The sequence below is a fragment of the Spea bombifrons genome, chromosome 8 (assembly GCF_027358695.1).
Source record: "Spea bombifrons isolate aSpeBom1 chromosome 8, aSpeBom1.2.pri, whole genome shotgun sequence".
NCBI lineage: Eukaryota > Metazoa > Chordata > Amphibia > Anura > Pelobatidae > Spea > Spea bombifrons.
In genome coordinates this window covers 9600245-9624994 of record NC_071094.1, presented here as the reverse complement: position 1 = coordinate 9624994, position 24750 = coordinate 9600245, and the positions used below count along the sequence as shown (strand labels likewise).

At 40.5% G+C, this 24750-nt stretch overlaps 1 protein-coding gene across 1 annotated transcript in view; it reads right to left on the bottom strand.

Moving 5' to 3' along the window:
- The window catches only part of MAPKAP1 (MAPK associated protein 1), a 54848-nt gene that overhangs the window by 16647 nt on the left and 13451 nt on the right, over window positions 1-24750 (bottom strand). Inside the window, exons 5-8 of the mRNA XM_053473798.1 lie at window positions 17489-17661; window positions 13595-13771; window positions 8889-8998; window positions 710-817 (exon numbers count right to left, since the gene is read on the bottom strand). Of these exons, the coding sequence (XP_053329773.1) occupies window positions 710-817; window positions 8889-8998; window positions 13595-13771; window positions 17489-17661 (568 nt within the window). The remainder of the gene's footprint in view (window positions 1-709; window positions 818-8888; window positions 8999-13594; window positions 13772-17488; window positions 17662-24750) is intronic.

Sequence of the window (24750 nt, the reverse complement as noted above, 5' to 3'; positions counted from 1 at the left end):
AAGGGGTGGAAAGGGCTGAATGCAGAGCTAGTAAATCTCTGATATATTTAGGGAACGGGGCAGGTTCAGCCTATTTAATGATGTATGGAGGCAGGTACTGCTTTGTCTGTAATAACGACACAACAGCCGTATACAATACAAAGCATAACGACAGATACAAACAACAATTTGTGTCTTATGGATACGTAAACTGCTTTGTGAATAAACAAGCGCATCGATATTTTATTCTCTACTGTATATAGCACACAAGCGTTCACCTTCTCCAAAGACGTCCAGATACGAGCACTGCTCTGTGTGTTATACAGATACACTTGCAACATACTCTGTGTTGTGTATATCATGTAGATACACACACACTTGTATAACAGACACCCAAGCCATTTTCTGCTTCTAATTCCAATATGGGCAGAGCTCTGTGCGCTTTGCATTAACGTGTAATGTATTCGGTTTCCATCTGCTCACGACCCCTTCATCAGTTATCTTGGGATTCTCATTTCAGCCGCGCAGGAGTCAGACCCTCTGTACAGATCCGTCACAACCGAGATAAACAGGAAGACGATGCTTATTTACAGCGGGAGTCGATCAATCACAGGTTTACGGACACCTAATCCTGGGACTCCAGGCAAACCCCACAAAAGTAATAAAGCCGCATTAAGACTGGACGCAGGGAAATATGCGAGGCTATCGATGAGGTTAAGAGGCTACGTACTGTTCTCTCGCACCAGGCAGAACTCCAGGGAATTCTGATTTTCCAGGGTGCTGTCCAGATCTACAGAGACGTTCGGCTGACTCTGCTTCTCCAACCTGTACTGCGGACCTGAAACACCAAACAAGGAAACATATTTAAAATCTACATTATATTATCGGCCATATATTAGATAATATACCAATGCACCACCACCTGATTTCATGGATTGCGCATCACTCATAAGCACAGATTGGGGGATGCAGACAATATAAAAATAGTAAATACAGTAAAGACTTGGGTTCTCGGGGCGCCACCAGAACCAACAATGAATTGAATAATCTATTCCTTCGCCTTACTGTGTAATACGTATAATATCTAAAAAAAGAACAGGGAAGATAATTGAAAAAAACTGCATCCCTCCCCTCTATCACTTGTCACGCTACAACTCCCATTCGCCTCAACCAAAAAGAGTTGACGTAACAGGAGTTGTAACCTTGATGTTGATACAGTGGTTTCCCTTTTTTTTTCTAAATAAACAGAAAAACAGTCTAATGTGGAATGTGAAAGGTTAACAGTCTCACGATATGAGAGCAGGCTCTGGGGAGTTCCTACGTTGTAGCGTTTATTGCCGGAGCAGGACTGGGGTCTGCGGGTGACACCGTGCTCAGAACTGCAGGCCTCCTGTACCCTTTACAGAGACCTTAAAAATGTCAGCGGCCCGAGAAGAAACAAGTTTGTTTATGTGGCCGCGGGAGGCATTTATGTGAAGCAGTAATACGGCCGTCAGGAGAAAGCCGGACGGAATGATTGATTTCACGGACAAACAGGCTCGGTTATGGTCCAGGAACAGATTCTAGCTCTTGGCTCTCTCTGCCAAAGCCTGAATGAGGGTGGCTGATGTAGGCTGCAGCCTGATGACCCCATAGTCATTGCAACAGTTGTTTGTAGTAATTAAAAAGAAACCACTGGTAAATTTACCGGGATCCGTCAAATGATGGTACTTACTACCCAGCAGAAGCAGCAAAGGAACTCAGCAAAATATACACATAATATAAGCATTATTTATTTGGAAAAATACAGTATGGTTGTTCATTCTAGAAAAGGCAAATCACACCATATACTTACATGGTCGTAAAAACAAGTTCATTAGTACTAAAAAAAATATATATTTATATAATTGCATTTGTCAAAAAGAAAACGGAATCCTTAGTTGAAGTTAACACCTCTTTTGGGCCTACACAGAAAAAGATATAACGTTAATAAGCTTACAGGACTTCAAATCTCTCTTCTTCATCTGAAGAAGGTCGCAAAAGCTTCAGTAACTTTACATCTCTTGTACCTTAGTGAATAATACCCTGAAGGAAGATCTGTACACACATTAATGAGACAAAGGTGTGCATCAACTCCACCAGTGGTCGGCAAGGTGTCCGTTCACGTATCTGTGTCTGCGACAAAGAATTCCGATGTCCGCCACTCGGACTACCAGAAAACTTAAATCTGCCAACTTGTTTACTATGGTAATATATTTCATGGTTTAGGATAATAGGGCTTAGAGTACATAGAAGCCTAGAGAGTTATATATACGCTTTTTATAGATTTAAAGAATCCTGAAAAGCAACATTTTAACATTTTTTTTTAATGATTTCTTTTTTTAAATGGTGATTATGGTGATTACAATTTTATTCTAAACACGTGGTTAATTAATACATTTGTAAGTAAGGGAAACTATTAAGGATTGTTTTAAATGAAATAAAATTGATGGTGTTTCCCAGTTGGCTTTGAAAAGGTCCACCATGAAACATGTCGGTGCCTATCCTTGAGCTTGACCTAGCACAATAACATTTATTATTAAAAATAACCTCATATAATTAGTCCATCCAATGGCACATGACTGCTGCTATGATCCACATGATACAGTAGCCATTTTGCGTGTGACATTACACAGAATTCCACTAACTCTGTAGGAACCATGAATGGTTCCTCCAAACAAAATACCAAGCTCAAAGTAAGATAGGGGATAAAATAAAAACAAAGCGGGTTGTACGGCCAGTTGTGGCCAGATGTCAGGAATCATGTTGGAAATTCCTTTGTTACCGTCAGTTCTTATTTGAAGGGAAAAAAGTTATCCTTTCAGTCAAGGCTTTTAAAAAGAAATAGAAAAAAAGGCTTAGTCTAACTTTTATCTAAGATAGTGATGTCTGTAAACTCTATCTCTCTTTTCTGCTGACAAGCAGCGGCTGAGATAAGATTGGAAGCGAGGCTCACTTTGCTGGGATAAATAAATAATCAATACTCATCTAAATGGAAATGAGGAACAGCACCCCCCCTACTTTCTGATAACAGGACCCCTTATCAGGGATCCAATTTTTCAGGCTTGGGTCTTATCAACATCACTCAGCTCCGAGGTAATGTGCAGGAGGGAAGGGGGAAAAAATCCTGCTGCTAAATTGAAGCGATTGAATGAGATCAGTTTAGTGAGGTGTTGGTTACCCGCAGTTCAAATGTTTAGAAATGCAATTTTGCTCCCATTATGTAGCAGAGGAGGTGAAAGATACACAGGGAAATGCCGGGGTCATTAAACTGACAGCAGCTTAACTCTTTTCAGCCCCGCAGAGGACTTCATTGCTGGCCAGGTTATCTTCGGTGAACTATTGCTTTTAACCACTAAACGTAACGACTTTGCAACGACCCTAAGAGTGTGTTCACAAAATGGCCGCACTACTTGCTTATAAGAAAGCTGCAGTGTTTTGAGGAATTGTCATATTGACGAAATAGTGACTCTCGGCTGGATTTCAACAACCTGCTGGGACGCTCATTTTTTTCTATGTGCTGGCAGCAAACATTATTATTACTTTTTTTTTTTTTTTTTTTTAAGAAAAAGAAAACATAGACCATAAGGACAAAGGGAGCTTGTGAAATGTTTTAAACATTAAAAAAATAACCCACATGACCTGATATCATGAAACGGGTTTCCTTGGCTGAGCAGCTGCATGCAAGCCTCACATCACCAAGTACAATGCCAGGCATCGGGTCGAGGGGTCTAAAGCATGTGGCCACTGGACCGAGTGATGGATCGCGCTTCTCTGTTTGGCAGTCTGATGGGTGAGTCTGGGTTTGGCAGATGCCAGAAGAACATAACCTGCCTGACTGCATTGTGCCAAGTGGAAAGTTTGGTGGAGGTGGGATAATGGTATGGAACTGTTCAGGGCTTGGGACCCTTACTACCAATACCGTTTGAACAATGCTATGTTTCCAACATTGTGGGAACAGTTTGGGGGAAGGCCCTTTTCTATTCCAACATGCCTGTGCACCAGTACACAAAGCAAGGTCCATAAAGACATGGTTGGATCAGTTTGGTGTGGAAGAACTTGACCGGCCACACAGAGTCCTGACCTCAACCCCATCGAACACCTTTGGGATGAACTGGAACAGAGATCGCAAGCCAGGCCTTCTCATCACTGACTTCACAAATGCTCTACTGGATAAATGGGCAAAATTCCAGACGAAACACTCGAAAATCTTGTGGAAAGCCTTCCTAGAAGAGTGGAAGCTGTTATAGCTGCAAAGGGGGAACCAACTACATATTAATGTCTATGTATTTAGAATGCCATTTCATTAAAGTCCCTGTTGGTGTAATGGTCAGGTGTCCCAATACTTTTGTCCATACAGTGTATCTGAAACTTATTTAGGGTTTTGGGGTTTCCATGGACAAGCAGGACTGCCATAAAGAATTCACTCAATGTCATCCAAAACATAGAAAAGGTACGTAAAATATCACATGACTGACAATTGTAGCCTCCAGGTTTATAGATAAAGGTGGTGTATTGGAAAAAAATGTGATAAATCAGAGTTTTAATCAATGCTAACCCAATATGACTGAATACAAACTTACTTTATACTCAAGGAGGAAAATATAACTGATAGGGGACCACTTCAACAAGTTTCAAGGACCAAGAATAAAAGCCATTTTTTTTTTTTTTTTTTTTTTTTTTTTTAGAGAAGAAGGTCACACAGAGGAACAAGGGAATAAATACAGTAGTTATAGGAGTAATTAAAGGAGTAGAACATTTACAGGAGTAGCTTGTATACGTAGTTAAAGGACTCTACAGTTCAATGTGGGATATTAAGGTGAGGGATTGTTGGAACCACTGGTATAGAAATTTTAGGGAACTGTTATGTGTATTAATAATACAGTAGACCTAGAGAGGGCTTTAAAGATAGACGTTATAGCTGTTAGAGGAGCTTTTTCAGGATAGTTAATAGAAATCAGGGGATTATGTTTCTGTTTGTGATGCTTGATTAAACATTTTATAAGTAGAATAAAAGGTTGAATGCCTTTTTTAAGAAAGAGGATGGCTGCAAATATGACTGGTTCTTGCTCATATTTTCCAGTGTGTTGTAAGAATTGTTAATCCAGATTTGATCATACAAAGCCCTTTGCGTGCCAGGAGCTGCCCATCTGATGTCTGGTATCACCGACTTCCCCACTTCCTGGTTGAGATAATATGCTTACTCGTGTCGCAGACGGTTTTTGGCTATTTTTATGTCACTTTAGACAATTTAGGATGAGAAGCCTGACAGCTGTGACATGACTTCTAAACAGATGTTTTCATTTACACTGAAAGGTATTCGCTGTTCAACGGCTGCATCATAATAACTTTCTGTGACCTGTGGAAAATTCAGGTCACTCCAGAGAAATGTTGGCAGGGGACCTTGTTTAACAATTAAACTTGGAGAGCAGTTTGTACTTAAAAGGATTAAGTATCCCTCGTCTGGGATGTTTACAGACTGGATCTGCACCAGAATGAGAAATAGGTACTATTTTAGTAAGGCATATAAATATAGAATTGCTTATCTGGCACATTGTGTCCAAAATACGCTTTTTTTCAAGGTGTAGGGGGACATCTTTTTGTTTGGGTGAAATACAAGCAGTTTTATGTGACTGCATTTTAAGAGCAAAGCCTCCTTCACTGGATGGAACACGGGATGTAATAAGGATCCAGACTTACTCTACATACACTCTAGCCTTCGTATGAAGTGTAATGCATACACAACCTCAGTGTTATCTCGTAAAGGCATTTTTTACATGCAAATGTATATAGGGATTCCTCAAAATCTGCCCCCAGGTCCTGTCCCTTGGATGGGGTGCATTTCGCAAATGCATCTCCTCCAGAGATACCAATGACCAGCCTCCTCTGGCTCGTGCGAGATTTCCAGGTGGTATAACCAGACTCTGTTGCCCATGCATAAGCATCTTTTCAGGTTTGAAACACATGTTGAATTTCATGTTTGTTGAGGTAGTTTTGGGACAGTAGAAGGATACATACATCGATTAGCCAGAACATTACGGCCACCTGCCTAATATTGAGTTGGTCCCCCTTTTGCTGCCAAAACAGCCATGATCCGCTCAGGCATGGACTCTACTTGACCTCTGAAGGTGTGCTGTATCTGGCACCAAGACGTTAGCAACAGATCCTGTAATGGATGCATCCTGGTGCCGTGTGTTCTTCAGGTAACCGATGCACCTGGCCATCCAAGGGAGGTAAAAGAAAATGTGATTCATCAGACCAGGCCACCTTCTTCCATTGCTCCGTGGTCCAGTTTTTATGCTCACATGCATTAACCTTTTCATAAATTTGAGCTACAGTAGCTCCTCTGTTGCATTTGACCACACAGGTCAGCCTTCGCCTCCCTTGTGCATCAATGTGCCTTGGCCGCCCATGATCCGGTCGTTGGTTCACCACTTTTCCTTCTTTAGACCACTTTTGACTGACCACTGCAGACTGTGGGAAATACCCCACAAGAGCTGCAGTTTTGAAGATGTTCTGACCCAGTCATCTAGCCTCCACAATTTGACCCTTGTCAAAGTCGCTCACCTGCCCATTTTTCCTGCTTATAACACATCAACTTTGAGGACAAAATGTTCACTTGCTGCCTAATATATCCCACCCACTGACAGGTGCCATGATAACAAGATTATCAGTGTTATTCACTTCACCTGCCAGTGGTCATAATGTTATGGCTGATCGGTGTATGTATTATGGTGATGAATCTGGACAAATGATAATGAAACATGTAAACTTAGGACTCAGAATCCTACTTAGTCTTAGCCACATGGAAGGTTTATCTCAGGAAACTACATTTCCCAGCAGGCAAAACATCAGGTACAGACTACTAACGAGATATATGGGCACCTAATTAAAAGGTGTATTTAAAAAAACCAAAGTAGCAAAAGTTCAATAATGTAATATCCCACCTGGAAGCAGAGAGGAAAAGTTGCATTTTAAAGATTTAATTCTATGCAATTGCCCATTATTTACATTGTACTTAGTTTTGGGTTGACTCTTCTTTAGTTGGTGCTCAGGAGGGAGCTAGCCTTTTTTTTGCTAGTTTCTGTCTTGTAAATGCACTGTTGGATTTAAAAAAATACTAAAATAAAAGCCTGGAATTAGTGAATATTGTGACACATCTATATATATATATATATATATATATATATATATATATATATAAACATACTTCACAAATGTGTATGTAACACATACGTGTAGTATGTAAGTTTACTAAGTATGTATGCAATTCATTGTGAGGATACTAAGTTAAACACTATATATTGTCCTAAATTACTATATATATATATATATATATATATATATATATATATATAAAATGCAATGTATTATTAGCGCCACATTACCGTAGCCTAGAAAATGGATCTCCACCGAAATACAGACTGTTATCTGCAAATATTAATAGTTTTCAGAAGATAAGATTTGTAATCAATATCCAAACATTTAAGAGAAAGCACAAAACATTGATGCTGTGGTAATAAATTACTTTGATCATCTTATGACTATTAAATTATCAGGTTGCCAGCATTAAATTCTTTCTTTACACACCAAATTGTTCCCTGCCAATCCGCCGTCCCCTTATAATAACGCGCATAAGTATTTCTACTCGGCAGCGCGAATGGGTCTTGTGTTTAAGCAGCTGGCCTTTGAAGTAGTCAAAACTTGCCATGACCTTGGGAAGAATTCAAGAACAAGGCTGCGGGTTCCTGGTCAGTGATTAATTGACCTGGTCTCACTTTCCTGTGAAACACAGCACTGAGGGATAATTTACAGATACACAAGATAAAGGCAAGCCTGTGAAAAGTGCACAGAAAACCAAAGAGAGAGAAGGAAAAAAAGAAGGAAAAGAAACTAGAAAATAGCAGCCCAGCAGACCATTTGCAGCAGCTAACGACTTGTTCATTATGAGTGATGATGGATAAAGACTTCTCATGCTGCGATGGGATAGAGATTTATATGCGTGGCTCTGTCTCCCAACTTGGGAGAGAGCTCATCATCATTTAATTCTATCTCAGCGGTCAGAGATGGGCGTCCGGAGGAGCCGGGTACCACGGCGTGCTGTCAGCTGGCACAATCTGAGTGCGTGCAGCTGGAACATCTGGAGCAGGCTGCCTACGGCCCAGGCTGAACAATAGACCCTGGAACTCTGCCAAATTGCTTGCAGACGTTGGCATCAGAAAGAAGCTTCTGTCCCTACTGACTCTCTCTCTCTCTGCCTTTACGAGGATCTGATCTCTCCCAGGCTCTGTTATCTCTCCCAGGGAATACGGCCTTGAGATCACTCTCCTGTGTCCTTCACTGCTTCATCCCTCGCTACTTTTATTATATATAAAAAAAAACACCTTCTTTTACTGAACCCTTTTCAATTGCTTGTTAAACTACTTGATGGATGGGGCAGTCGCTGTTGGTTGGACACAGCAGTTTATGGAGATTTGGGAACGTTCTGGGGCATGTTCACTGCAGGGGCAGCCAGATGGACCTAGAGACATTCTAAAGGGCATTGTTCTTTAGTTGACTCCTTCTTTTCACCATAGCCGATACCAAATTAATAACACAACTTCTTTTACATTTTTCTTTGGAAAAAGAAGCTATTATCTGTCTCTGACCAACCATGTTTTATCATGGCTCCGTTACATTGTTTTACTTTCCATAGGCTTGTGAACTAGGCAACATTTTCCATGTGGATCCTGTTTTATGAACTCAATCATGTAAATAAAAACAAATGCCTGGATTTGATGCCATGAAATCCTCAGCTGTTTGAGGTGGCTTATAATTGGTAGCATAACTAGTTGTGTCCCCATTCTATTGCAATTTATATTGATGGGTTCTTGACTGCTAAGCTCACACACCTGAATTTCTCTGAGATCCCTTCCTTCGCTTCAGGGCTTTTTCCAGGATCTCCCGCATGGTCACATTTGTACTGTCCACCTGGATCAAGGAGAAACCATGGGCTGCGTTTCTGTTGGAAAGATCGAGCAATACATTATTACAGATTCACATCATATAGCCCAAAAGAGAAGCAAATGCATTGCTATACAATGCCTCACAGAACCCATGTCACTGTGCCATAAAGTCCAAAACCTAAGAAAGTTATAGGGACGTCTGTTTCGTGCACACGTCTGCCCTGTATATCAAATATCTGCTTTTACATGATGTACCTGATTGAGGAACTGGTGGGATTATGAATTGCTCCTACTTGTGATGGACATTCATTATACGTTTGGGCGTCTCAGCCTACCTAGGGCATCCAATTTATACCGAATATACAGTATGCACTTAATTTACATAGTTACATCACATCTGCTTTTTTAATGCAATCATAACAAGAACATATTCTGGGGAAGCAGAAGAGAAGTTTGAATCCCAAAGCACAGCTAGTGAGGGATACTCTGGGTGTCTTCTAGGTTCAACACATTAGAGGGGGAACCGGTGGCTTTTCCCGAGTGAAGATACAGTATGCGCCCGCATTAGGCTTTGCTTTTGTTGCTGAATACATACAACGAATGCAGGACTCTGTATCCTTGGGCTATACCTGTAGAAGGCTCACCGACCTGCCGTGTATAAAGCTGGTAATGACAAGTGAAACCTCCTCCTGTCTTTAATGATCGTGATCATTCTCTGCTAACAGGTCTCTCCATCTTCCTTTATGGCTGTGGCCTGTTTCAGCTGGGGCAAGTAAGGAGGGGGCACGGAAGCCATGATTTACTAGGGGAGTCAGGGAGAGGAGGAGATGTGTTGCTGCTTGTCTGACATTCCTTCCAGGTCCAATTCAGATTTTATAAATTCCATTGATGCAATGAAGAGGAAGCCTATTGGCATACGCTCTACCTAACACCAATTCTACTACTTTCACTGGTTAGTAGTTACAAAAAATGTAAGTGGCTCATGCATAAGCTGACAGACCACAATTCTCATGGAAATGCAGGGACACATTGTGGAAATCCCTGGGGAGAACAGCTATTGGACTGAGGGGTACATACTAGACATTCGGATTCGCACAAATTGCCTATTTAACAAAATTTGCAGATTTCTTCAATTCATGCAAATCACCCAAAATAAGGCCTAACGAAACTAAGCAAAAAGTTCAGAATTTTTAGTCTGATTTCTCTGCCGACACCTTCTGTTTCCATGACTTGCAGTTCCGCTTCTGTGTCTCGGATCTTTATTTGACCTCCCATCGAACTTCCGCCAAAATGGTGGAGCTTCAGGTGACGTCCTCTACCCCAATCAGAGGGTCGTTGTAGAGGACCTCACCGGAAGCTCCTCCATTTTGCCCTAAGGTAACCACATGTAAACTTCCACCACAATGGCGGAGCTTCTTGCGATGTCCTCACCCCCAATTGGAGGATCAGAAGAGAGGAGGACACTGGAAGCGGCACAGTTTAGGCAGAAGTTCGCCGGAAAGTGGGCGAAGAAAAGAGAGAAGGAAGAAAGTGGAAGAAAGGAGAATAAGATACAAGGAAGCTGCAAGACACAGAAGTGGACACGGAAGAGTATGTGTGAGCATCGGACAACTAATTTAATTCCTGAATCTAAACTGCCCTGAGTTTTCATCGAAACGAACAGGCAGGAAATTGTTTTTGGACAATGAATTCAAACAGGCCAAAAACGAACTAAATTGTTTTTGCCCATTTCCCCATGTCTAGTAGATACCAGTTTGAAAAGATGATTAGGTTGAAATCATGCAGGAGAATGAAATTATAGTTTTTAGTGGTAGTGCTTTCATCTTCTTCATCAACAAACTAAACCAGTTCTGCTATAGTTTACAGAAAGCAAACCGTGTTGCAGCCCATGAGAACGAACACCACAAAGAAATTGTAAGCTGTATGGCGAGTAAGAGATAATACAACTACAATACCTGACTGTGTTTTCTGTCGGGAATTAAGTTTACACGCCATTGAGGCACCTATTTCCTCACCACATAGAAGGTGACTTTACCTTTACAACTTAGCAGAAAACCATGCTAAGATAGAGAGCGATGTATGGTATGCCGTGTTCATATTGCTTCTTTTGTAATAGTTTATCTGTGTTTTGCTACCGTAAAATACCTCAGAAACACTCACAATGAGACTGAACAGATACAGGGAACCAACTGACAATGCCAGCCTTGTTATCCTGTTCATTCGGCTGAAGCACATACGAGGCACAGATGTAATTCAGTTCCTGGCGTAGGAAAGACAGTTAGCGACCTTATCTAACGTTCTCACGGTCGGACATGGGCACTCTGCGTGTGAAATGACTGCCCCTCTTCTCATGGCTGATCTCCCTCAGTTATTGAATGTCTGCGGCAGATTCTCTGCAGACCACCTCTAGCCAAGGGACGCCAGCCATTCAGACTGGGCAAGCACTTCGTTTGCACTGGCATCAGTCGGGGCGCGGGCATCTTTGCACATGACTTCATTACAGGTCCAGTGACAGTATAAATGATTTGCAGTACACCGAGTCTTCTAAAATGGATTGCTTTACATGAGACAAAGGGCGGAATGGTATGTTTCATCAGGTATGTGCTTTATTTTTATTTTGGAAAAATGCATATTAAAGCACTCACAGAGTACTTTAGTATGAATTCTTCTTTACAGGTCATATTGGGGACATTAGCCTGTCCCCTTAATAATGCATCTAATAGCGTTCAGCGGTTTCATTAAAAAAAACAATACTTCCATGTGTAAGGCTAGTGAGAAAAAAACGGGAAGTCCAAAATGTACTTCTGTTAAATTGTGATACTTCGAGCCAAGCATCTGAAATTTGGCCTTGCGCCATATCATATTACATCGTAAAACTCTACTGAAGTATTTAACGTTAGTCTATAAAACCCTGACTACGACCCATATTATTGAAATCGGTGGTTATTGTGGCGAATCAAAGTACTGTGATGTGAGCTCATCTACGGTGGGGATTCGGAAGAGAGAAGAACCGGCTGCTCTTTTAGAATAGGCTATTGGCTACGGCCATCACTGCTGGCAAGAAGTTCCATTAGCGCACAGCATTTTCACCTTTTCAGCCAGCAATTAATGCGATCGAAGCTGGCAAGAACACCAAAAACATTTCAGCCGAGTTTTGGTCGACATCCGGACGGGAAACTTGGCAAAATATTCACAGACCGACAGTTTACACAAAAAGTATCACAGATTTCAGCCCAGCTCTGGCACCAGCCACTAGATCTGATCACACAGAAGTTTAAGCGTGTGTTTGTCCATCTCATTAGCAGGGAGGTGAGATAATTAAAAGAGCAATGAAAGCCACAAATTGGTCATTAATCATAGGAAATACAGATAACTCTAAGTGAAAGTGATCCCTCAGCAAACTATTCACCCCAATCTCCACGTTATTATAGCACAAGGAGCCGGACAACAAAAATCACACACAAAAGAACCATCAATACAACACAAACCAAACTGGCATGCCAACTGAATCTGATGAGCATTACGCAGAAAAGGAATCCAGATTGAAAAATTAACCAGTTCCAATGAGAAATGAGACGCATCTGGTACAACGAACCATTGCGTTCCATAAAATGTACTATTCTTTCAAATGGCTTTTGAGAAAATAATAGTTTCCCAGCTTCAGGCACAGGTGAACTTCTGTAGGTTCTTAATACTCTGAAGCGTCCACTACAGTTTACCCACCTTCGCTTATCGACCTCGGGGGGGCTGCAACTGAGGTTGTGGACGGCTTATCTGTAAGGTTGTGGGGGGCGCAGGTAGATTTGTGCTTCTGTTAATGCTGGACTTCTGATCCTGCCATCAGTTTGTGGATTTTTAGGGATAAAGATCCCAGGTTATTCCAGCAGAAGCTGGTACTCTAAGACCCTAATAAGTGTTACCACCAGTCAACTAAAGAGGTGCTGATGGAGATATGAACCTACTAGAGTATCCTGGGACACTAGGCCCAGCTACAGCCTTACCCCCCGCAACTAATATTTTTACATCAGGGGTTTTACATCCAGATCTATTCTTAAAATGGGGGGGGGGCTTTTTCCAACATACGATCACAAGTTATTCTGAAAGTTCATGATAACATACCATTCATGTCACATTTACCAAATAAATACTCATGCGATAACAGCAGTTAAACAATTTCAGCACAGTAAATGGCTGCACATTACACCGATGTTTGGGTGATTTCATGGATAATACAAATAAACTGCCACAAAGTTCTAAACTGTAACAAGCCAGACAATGCATTTCTAAAAGTTCAGCTGTCCAATGTGTTATTTTTCCCTTTAACACATTAAGTGCTGTTTAAAACATCAGTTGCTTGAAATCCCCTTATTTTGGCCAGTCCTCCCCATACACATTTGCCCTCCTGGGTGGGCCTACGTTTTTCTTCTGATCAAAGGACTGAAGATGCTGAAAGTGGATTAAGACCCACGCTGGACCAACACAACTGAATACAATTTCATCATAAATTGCCTTAATGACGCTCTCAATTGCTGTCATTACATACCATCCACACAGCTATGAACAGTCATATTTCACTTTCTTCCTTTGGGTCACCTGTTTTTATTGCAATGAAGGTAAAACAGTAACGGCCCTCATTATCACAAGATACTTACATCTTGACGAAGAGCGACTGCTTTGCAGCCAGTCCAGGGGAAGAATACTTCTCCACGAGAGCCAGGGTGCTGAATCCAAACTTGTGTATGGGTTCATTGGAGTCCAAAGGGGGGAAATCTGTATCAACTTCTCCATCGTCCTCAGCAATATGCAGGCAGTACGAGTCCACGTTATCACTGCAAAATATAACCACTGTCAGCAAAGGACACGGTCTTAGGGGTATTGTATCAATAAAAAAGGGTCTGTGGGATTTAGATGATATAACACCAGAGGCATACGGAGTCTTCTTTTGGAATGCAAGATGGTCTACCCAAGAATATTTGCCCATTGAAATATCTCAGATTAGATTTGATTCTTGGTCCTATCACACAGCATATCTCAAAGTTGCCCATATGAATCTTGGTCTTAACAGCAAATTCAAAGCTTATATGATGTATTAAAAAATGACACAAAACAATATTACATGATTAGGTACATCATACAGGTAGTTTGTGCGGATTAATGACAATTTTCTTTTGAGATGACAAAAACAACACTATATGGTAAAAAGTATTTAATTCCCCTCCTAATTATTGAGTTTCAGCCATACTCATTGCAGGTGAGTATTGCAGGTATCAAGCACAGTCATCTCCATTGACAAACACTGGCAGATGAATGGGTCATACTGAACCACATGGCACTGTCGTAGGATGCCACCTTTGCCACAAGTCAGTTTGTGAAACCTCTTGCCTACTAAATCTGCCCACGGTCCACTGTAAGGGCTATTATTGTGAAGAGGAAGCGTTCCACCACTACTGGGTAGGCTACTGAGAGAGCGCGGCTGCCGAGCGCTGAAGAATGTAGCGTGTAAAAATTGTCTGTCCTCTGTAGCATCACTCAATACCGAGCTCCAAACTGCCTCTAGACGCAACATCAGCACAATCACTGTTCGTCAGGAGCTTCATGAAATGTCCCTTTACTGGGTAGCTACTGCTGCGATAACTGGGGCAATGGGGCCATAAGATTTGTTAACTACAAATCAAGGACTTTACACCTGATCTCAAGGATCATTCCCTGTCAAAGCTTCAAGACACAAAATCAAAGAAGGGAAGGGATGGATAGTCAGCCATTAAGTAGGAACCACGCAGAGCCCAGGGAGATGGCCACAAGTGTCTATAAAAAGAGTAGGACCAGCTTTCACTGCAAGCGCCTATGAAACAATAGGGACCTCATCATAATGTGGATAAAATCTTCTTCGCTGTAGAAACAGGGCTATAATTCAGCTGTGCAGAGTGTCGGGGGAAACATCCGCTGCTAAACATTCCATGGAAATGCTTCATCCAAATAAAAGAAGAGAGGTTCGAAAGGTTTCATTAAATTGATGTATGCGGTGTTCAGCATCTCAATCATACGGGCAGCAGAAACAATGTGCTCTGCGGTCTCTTCGCAGGGAGAGAAAGCTTTAAAATCCCCGGCTGGCACATCTTGCACGGGGTACTGCTGGGTTTTTGGTGTACTAGGAACTACTACTTTACCCAAACGAGGATGTTTTAAAGCTATTTTGGATGGGAACGATATATACAATGGTGTTTATGGCTGAAACGCATGTGTATTTAGAAGCTCATCTTACGCGTAAAGTATGGCAGCACCAGAAATATTCCTATTTTTCAAAAATGTTTAAAAAAAAAAAAATTGCGCTGGGGGTGGTGGTAATTGGTCCTCCAGCATAATTCCCACTTAACGCTTGCTTCTATATGTTCTCCTATTAAGTCTGCTATTATACTTTCACTGTTAGTTAAAGCAATGTTCAGAATTAAAACAAAAAAAGGATAATAAAAACAAGTTCTTTGAAGGGGCAAAATGATCATGCCTTCAGTCCTACTGAAGGATACAAGAGCAAAACTTCACACAATCACCAATATTGCATATCCATGGGCAGCTAATACCATATTCATATATTATATGGTGGGTGGTCACTGACTGTAATTCCATATCTAAAGCTTTGTAAACAACACCGGGATGGGGTTTAGCTACTGCCTAAGGCGTTTACTTGGGTGTTTATTGCAATTCCGCATAATGGGATCATTTACCCCAACCTGATCCTTTCTGTGATACCTGTATGTGCCTTTTATGTCACCTCTTTCGGTCAATGTGTATAAGACAGGCCGGCATCGTGCCATTAAATATATATTCTGCCATATGTTATTTGGGGCGGTATATATGGCTGGAACACTCGACTAGCCCTTCCCAAGCGTTCTCATTTTTATACGTTTTACATTTTCTTGCCATGAACTGCTTGCTCTTCTGCTACTTTAACTTACTCACCAGCATCCAAACTCCTCCATTTAGAATGTGGAGTTTTAATTGCATGATTGATGCAGAAATTAATTAATCGCAAAGTGCATGCTAATTGTTTAATTGCTCGCTTGATCTATATGGATCATTTTCGGGAATTAAAAGGAACTGATTTACTCTGGCTATTGATTGAATGTGGCACTGAGTTATTTCGCAAGCTACCTGATTTGAAATTCCCTCAATTAATTCCCAAAACCTTTTGCTTCGCAGGCTGCTGGATGAGTTTGCCCCTTCTGGCTGCTCTGTACTAACCTGTCACGCTTAAGAGATATTTATTATTAGATCCGGCAAGTAATAATGACACATTAATATTAGCAGGAGCTGTTCATTTCTACAGAATGGATTGTCAATGAGGAATTAAAACCGATATATTTGTCAGTATCAATTTTCTCAAATTCTGCTGTGACCTGGATGGACAAATTATTGGGCACTTCTTCTTCACGGACAGCTTTTCAACAGCCATTAGCCAGGAAAAAGCTCTCTGCCACGTAGCAGTGCTCAAGCGGTATTTCACCATTATTTGTCAGGTCTTAGCTCAAAGCTATGGACTTCTCAGAAGATAGCTTGTTTTATATATATCTGTATTTATATAATTACAGACACACCGCAATTTCGTGAACAGATTGGTAAAGGTCACTCATTTACTATAAATTTGCATAAAGCATTATAGAGCATTATTCACAGAACTTTTTGGAATTGTACCCTGCGAACGTCATGGTCAGTGAACAGAACACTCAGGTGCAATGCGGTACCAAATAAGGAATAAGTCAACTGAATTATTATTATTACCCCTGATTGTCTCTCAAATCCTGCTTTCAGGATATCTTATGCTTAAAATCACATACATCCGACAAACCTATCAACATTCTGCTCCCCAGTGGTACGATATCCATCAGGAATGGAGAGCAGCACGTATCACACTCAGGTCACACACATTACACTAGGACATAAACCTGGTCATTCAAGAAGTGTATTTAGGTGGGTCACTGCTGACCCCAACAGCCCCTGTCTGACACCTCTTCCTCTGGCCATGTGGTCTCTAGCAGGGTGTCGGAATGTGAAATTACATCCAATGTTCTGCCCCTGAAGGATGTGGAAGACGGGACAAAATAGTACATCTACAGTAGCTAGGCACAGACCTCTTTAGTGTAAATTGGCTGGCTACAAGAGATCTCAACAACACGAGTTGTACAAGAGTAAACCAGATTCCCAATAGGGCAATCTCCCCCTGGAAATGCATCAGAGGGGTGGCAGCACCCATTACCCTCAGGTAGGCGAGTGTAAGCCATCTGAAACCCAAAGATAATCAAGAAGGAATTCACACGATTTTGTACTTCATGGATCTGCGCGAACATGGAAATCTTTGTCATAGACCAGTTGCAAGAATTAAATAAAAATGTCTTCATCAAAGATCCATCTAACAAGGAATACGGTTGAAAACGTCACGTTTTAGCCTATAGTAATGTTTTATACACCCCACTAATGCACTAGGTTTGTGCTATACTGATGGCTTATGCTCTTTGAATACTGTAGTAGTAGTAGATGCAGGAAGCCGTTACTTGAGTTTAGGCTCCCGTCCCTCGGTTGTGTACTGCCAGCAGATGAGGCCGATGAGGTCGTGGACCTTGGCGTTCGCAATGGTCACCACAGTCATGGGAAGTAGCTTGTCCTGGCTGGTTTGCATGGAGAGGTATACATCAATTTTCTTAGTGGCTGTGGTTCCAACGTGGCCCTGTAGGAGAAACGCAAAGGGAGATTTTTTTACACTGCAGATAGCGCAGTGGAGAGACCTGCGAGGCTTTAAGCGTTCGTTCAGGAGACATGGGGAAAAAAATCAGATTTATATTCTTCATAGAAGAGAAGAGATTTATCAAACTGTGATAAAGCATTCTTAATTCATGTCTCATGTGGCAGTGTTTGACCTACCTGCAAAATGTACGGACAAGTAAACCCTTTCAATATTAATGCTAATGTTGACAGACAAATGGTTCTAATAACCGTTCTTATGAAAACCATTATTTGCCGGAAAGTACACGCATTGTGAATTAAATCACCTATATTTAATCAGATACCATAGAATATGAAGGAGCCAGATCAAGCCTGCAAGTAATGAGACACAGTCCCCGAGACCCTGACTCCTCTGCCACTCTTACTTATATATGACTTACATTTCTCTATAAATATATCCTCGTTCCAGAGTCTTACGTCACCTAACAGCCCAGTGTCCTACTTGAGGGGGATCAGTGTTCCATTTTTTGTTAGAAATAAAGAATATTGCTGGGTACGAGTTAAATCTCTATTGTCCTAAAAGTCACAATAAAGTGTCGAAAAACAGAAAATGTATTAACCCCTTAAGGACAATGGGCGGGCCCTAAACCCATTGAAAACAATGCATTTTGAGCCCGTACATGTACGGGCTGTGTCATTAAGGGGTTAATAAACTGACCAATGCAAATAAATGCATTACTCTTCTTCCAAAAGCCTTAGGTTATAGAAATAGCTACCAATGGGTAGTAAAATCACAAAAAAAATTCTAGATAAAGCCCGGCCCTCTAGCACCATGCCTAAAAAAAAACAAAAAAAACAATAGCTCTTCACCGGCCATTTGAAATATTGGGGAAACTCTGACATATTACAAGCAAAGCAAAAATGCTGAAATTACAAGTAAAAATATTAAAACGTGGTTGGCTAGGAACACAAAAAGCACTTTATTAATAGTTCATGCGCATGCTAAAAGTGGAAAAGAGCATCCCTAACTAGCTCTAATAATCCGATCTGTTAGAAAGCAGGGCTATTGCTTCGTTTCCGCGTATAAGGGGAATGCTTGCTAATATTGCGGGCATCCCAGTAGGATCATTTGCAAGATTTATACTCAATTTTCACAAATATTCCCAATTATTTCTAGCGCCCTTGCTTTACAGAAAAGTGCACCTGCACGTGTGATGGTATTTGCCCTTCAGAGGTCTGTGTGTTTTATTTAGATCGCCAACCGAGGAAAGTAGAGTACTCTTTATTACAATGTCTTCTTACATTTATATTCCAGACTGTAAAAGTTACTTGCTCCTAGAGCGCACTACACATACATGTTATTTGCGGCTGTTACATATACATATATGTATATATATACACAGCACATATGTTTTATCAATGGGAAAGAGCATGTTTACTGGGAAGATTGTTCCTGCTTCCCTGGTGCGTCAGTATATCAGAGTCTTTACTCAACGGTGATAACTTTTTATTACGCAAATAGAAACATCATGTAAGCTTTAAGGACCTCAGAGGTCTCTTCAGAAAGCAATATGAAGAAAAGACCTCGGAGGGTCTGAATGCTTGTGTGGCTACATTCTTCTCTCGTCTGATCCAATAAAAAGTACCAACGTCGAGTAAAGACCCCTTTTTCTACGGCTTAATCCATTTTCCTTATCCGTTATGTCTGCATGATTTACATGATACAATTTCATAAAATTGATACATTTCTTGGGGAAGGGAAAATGCAAAGACAAGAGGTCGTAGCCTAACATTTTGGGGTGAGAGTCTTAGATGTAATGTAAGAAAGTTTTTTCTCGCCTGGAGTGTGATGGACACATGGTATGGCCTGAAAAAGTTGCGTTTAATAAAAGTGCATTAAAACATACGTTTGTCTTGAACAAAGTATATACTCACAAGCCATCTAGGGAGCCACGTTGGTCCAGAGGAACATGCGGGATGTGCTGCATGGCTACTCTCTAATACATGCGCACTGGTGTGATCACATGGGGCCCTGCATGCACATTGCTCAAGTAAAGTTGCCAGCAGTCCCTACCTGGTTGCTGGGACTGTCTCACCGAATTCAGAACTGCTGGCAGTTATAAGAAGCATATGAGATATTACAGCAGGTAGAGCAACTGGGGAGGACAAACTCTCTCCATGTTGTGTCACTGGACTACACACATCTGTATTATCAAAGTTTTAGAACTTTATGGCTAGTGCTATCTACCGTCCTCGGTTTCTGGCAATATATATAATATATAATATAGGACATCTCCCATAATGCTCTTTCACCTAAGGGGCTGGCTGAGGAGCATGGGAGATGTAGTCCTGCAGCAGCTGGAGGGCCGCAGGTTGGACGCCCCTGATATAGGAGGTAAAAGCTACACTTGCCTACCTGTTTAGCCAACGCAATTGCTAAACAAATAATTTTCCTTGTTAACAGAACCCAATAATCCCACCTTTTTCGTTTTTTACGCGCAGACATAGCTTCCCGCCGTTATTTATGTCGCGGGTTGATACAACTCAGTGAAATAAAGCGCACGTATCTGTTGCCCCCCCCCACGCGCACTTTCTTTTACAGGCTTGTAAATAAACTTGCATCACGAGTAAGCGAGTTCATTAGAGATCTAGACATTAAACCAAAGGAAAACAGCCACATAAAAAAAATGATTTGCTGCCTATCTACATGGCCAAGCGAAGTGTTGCAAGTTAACCGTTTTCCGGCCAAAATGGACATTATCTTCTCCCATATGGGGGAGGCTTAATTAGGTTATTAGGCCTAGTAAGCCGTGTATTGTTTTTACCCTGGGGGAGGCAGTGATGTAAAGGAAAGCAACGCATTTAACTATATAAATATATAACAAAAGTTCAGGATGGCTTAAATTGACCCTACAGTCCAAGGCTAAAAATTAGTATTTCTTAGTTTGTATTAATTATATTCACTGCTTTAATACCCAAAGTAAACATGCCATATCATGTGTACCCCTAATAATTCATTAACGGTAAAAGGGGCTTTGAATGGGGTCTAAAATTAAGGCTACAGAACAAGAGTCGGCAAGAGTCGATCTTCATTGTGGTCGCTAGATTTGTGACATTTTATGGCACTTGGCTATGTTACATAAAGGAAACTGTAAATAAATATTTGCCACAATGTCACTGTGATCAACACAATCTATATTGTATCATCTTCTCCTTTGCTGCTAAAATATTTAGTGTAATAGTAGCCGGTTACGACGAAGGTCTTTCCATAAAGAAAAATATGACTTCGGCAACAAAGCTGTAACTTAATGAGAAATTCTAGATTTAGGGAGAGTGGCGACAAACGAACAAACAACAACAACAAAATATGTAAATACAATATTTAAATTGTCCGTTATGCATCCCACACCGGTATAAAAACAAGAATTACATGAGGACTGAGGGGTGGGAGAGGGTGGCAGTATATCTATTTAATTCCAACCCCCCCCTTCACAATACTAGGCGTGTGGCAGGATTTAATGAAAGTCCGCTGGGGAATGCGTTCCTCTTCTCCATTACTGGCTGATGGGTCTTGTGGAAAGGTTACGAAGTAGTCATTAACACGCTCCTAAATTATACGGCAAATTTAGAGCAATCTTGAAATGACCTCTAAGACAATTTAATTCTAGACTTGCTGGGAAAGTGCTTTTAATGCGAGACTGCTCAAACAGAAGGTTTTTGGGTTTGTGTGTATTGTATAATATTTATATATATATATTATATAATATTTATATATATATATTATAAAAATATATACACACACACACATGTACACACACACACACACACACACACATGTACACACACACGGTCTAATAACTATATCAGATCTACATGGCTGTAATAACTCAAAAAAACCCATAATAGGTATTATTTAGGTTTTTTTTTTTTCAAACAATAAATTGGGCTAACCAGATGGCTTATAAAAATAATGCATCTTCCAGATCAGCAACGATATTAATGAGGCATTACAATTAGTGATGTCTAATGGTTTAAAACTATGTGCATCACAGCAGATTCATTAAACAACCCAGCAGCGGCAATATTTCTCCATGCTCCATGCGCAGAGGTAGACCGTATATATATATATATATATATATATATATATATACACGCAGACAAATCTTATCTATCTGCAGAAGTTTCGAAGGAAAAAAAAAAAAAAAGTCAAGTAGTAGGCATGCCTCACAAGGACGAAAACCCCCCAAAAACGTACTTCAAGACATAGGAGCGATGAAAATAACCAGCAACGTGATCAAAAATTTAGGGAGAAAACCAGCGGTTACTTTTTGTGGAGAATAAGTGTGAAATAAATAAGATCCTCAAATTCGGACTTCTGGAACAAGACTATCATATACTACATGCACAAAAACCGAATCGTACATAGGAGCGTTCCAGGCGGATCAAATAATTTCTTATCAATTAGAATTTTACACTCCACGTTGGGTGGCGGGAGGGGGGCTAACATCGCTCAGTACCACGGCTATTATTTAATTATGGGGCCAGATGGTTTAAGGCTCCGTTAGGCAGAATCTTCCGTGACAAATACTTTATCTCCATTGCAATCATCGCTACAACATCAGCTCCAGGGCTGAACTAACGTTCATGTTTTATTCCAGCCACTGTTCCTAGAGTACAACTTAATTCATGTAGCAAAAAAAAGACGTGTTTCGCTTTTACGGAAACGGCCAATATGCACTTCAAAAGAGGCATATGGTAAAAATACAAACATGAATGTGTTACACTAGCGTAATAAGTTTTAAGCAAAAATATATCCAGTTTTTTTTCTGATCGGTATTATTAGGAAACAGACCCAAAAGTATCGGCGCTCCTAAGCTTTGAATAGTTTAAAGTATAATTTGGAAAAATCGGAATCTGTTCTGCGGTAATAATAATCTGTAACGTACCGTCATTTCTGTCCGACTATGTCTAAAATATATACATTAATCTACAGGGCGGGAGAAATTCCTCTGGGCAATGGAGTAAGAGAATCTAGCAGGCATACGGTGAATTACATACAATATATATATATAACAATGGGCTGGCTAGTAACTTCTTCCCGGGAATATATTGTGCGTGGCACGCGCATGCGTATATGTAAATTCCGATAATAAAGCCGGCCAAAAACACCCTATACTGTTTGTTTTAATGTAAACGGAAACGCCGTTATTTGTATCCATTTCCGCGCACGCGAGCATAAATCCCCTCTGCCGGGCTGAACAGGATGCTACTCCATTGTCTTAAATAAATATCAAATGCCTGCAAATCATTGTGTTAATTAACCAGTGGTGAGAGCGGCCCAGCGGATGGAGGAGACAGAGCTCGCTGAATAGATGGTCCAGGTGCTACCTCAGCTGGATCTCTGTTCCAGTTGCCAAAGAAAAAAAAAAACACGTCTTTTTTCATTAATATTCTCCCGCTGTAGCAGAAAGCATACAAACGGCGCATAGGTTTACCTGAAAGGGTCAGTCCCCGGCAGGGACACACAGTGACAAGGATGTGATCGCTATTAGGATGCATAATATCCAGAAAATAAAGTCTATAATCCAGAAGCCAGACAGAAAAGTTAATAGAATATTACATTTTTACTCGAGAGATTCATTCATTTTTACATGAAGGTTCATCCTAAGAACCATACAGATTCCATGTAGAATACAAGAAAGAAACCATTAATAACAAAACAAACAAAAACTCAGTTTTTTACATGAAGATGCTTCATACATACAGAGCGATGGCAGAAGAGGAACAACGGATCCATGTAGTCGATATTTAGATCACCTCTTACCATTAATACTTTAGAACAGTTTTATGCTTTCTTCAACTCACGTTCTGCTGTCTGAATGGAAGTCTGTTTATGGAAGGTGTCTATTTCCCTTTTCTCTAGCAAAAATGCATTTTATTTGTTGTTTTATGAAATACATGGATTTCTACATCTAGGTAATTCATCCTCAAATGTATTGCTTATCATGTGCTTTAAATGCCTGCTCGCTAACATATTTAACATACCTGTATATATATAAAAAAATATAGTATATAATTGGGCAAACTTATATAATTAACTATAAAAATATATACATATATATATATATTTAATTATTATAAATAACGCAAAATGCAAAAAATACTTAAGCCGAGCTGCACAGTCCCGTTAATGAATCAGTTAAACTTATGACTTTTGTGACGTATCAGCGAACACAGCTTATACCGTAACTAAATTCATTAAAACTGTAAATTTGTGATTTTTAGATGAAGATGGGTCTTCTAAAACCTCAACTGTGAGACTTTAAGCTGGGAAAATGCGTTCAGAATCCTAACCCGTGTGTACAACTCCTATCCAGCCGCTTTAATCCCTTTTTTTAACACACACCAAAATGTCCCGTCTTATTTTGTTACAATAATCTCTTCATTACAGTTTGAAACGTGTAAGACGGGTTGTCACATCTGGTATTTTAGGACTACAATTAAAGCCTTCCAAGGTTTGCTAACCTGGTTGTTCCATCCTGAAATGTATATCTAACATGCGTTCTTCATCTAGGGTTGCGCAATGATTGCTTCCTAGTTTTAACTAGAAAAACTAATTTTCAGCAACGTCGGGGGGAAAAAGGACAACGTTGCTGTTGATCCAGGAGAAGGCAAAAAAAGAAAACCCACCAACATTGAAGAGATTTCCAATTCTGCCTCAAAAAGGGAAACAAATCCTCCTGGGACTCCAAACTGAGAGTAGAGTGGAAAGTGTACTGGCAACCAGCTTACTCAACTTGGGACGCAACCTGACCTAGGTACCTTGATAGGTGTAAAGAGCCATCTCTCATCCATTATATATAAAACATCCCCCTTCAAACTCTGGTGGGAGACTCTTTGTTTATTGGCACTCATAAGTTGGCCAACTACAGCTATGGAACGCAAGAAAGAAGAACGTTCATAGACCTACATTCAGATGCACTTTTCAAACGGGAATTGAGTATAATTAAAAAGGAAAGGAATAAAAGCTATACCAGTAAGTCAATGACAATCCTAACATGTATGTGCATTGCTAGGAGAACATAGACAACGT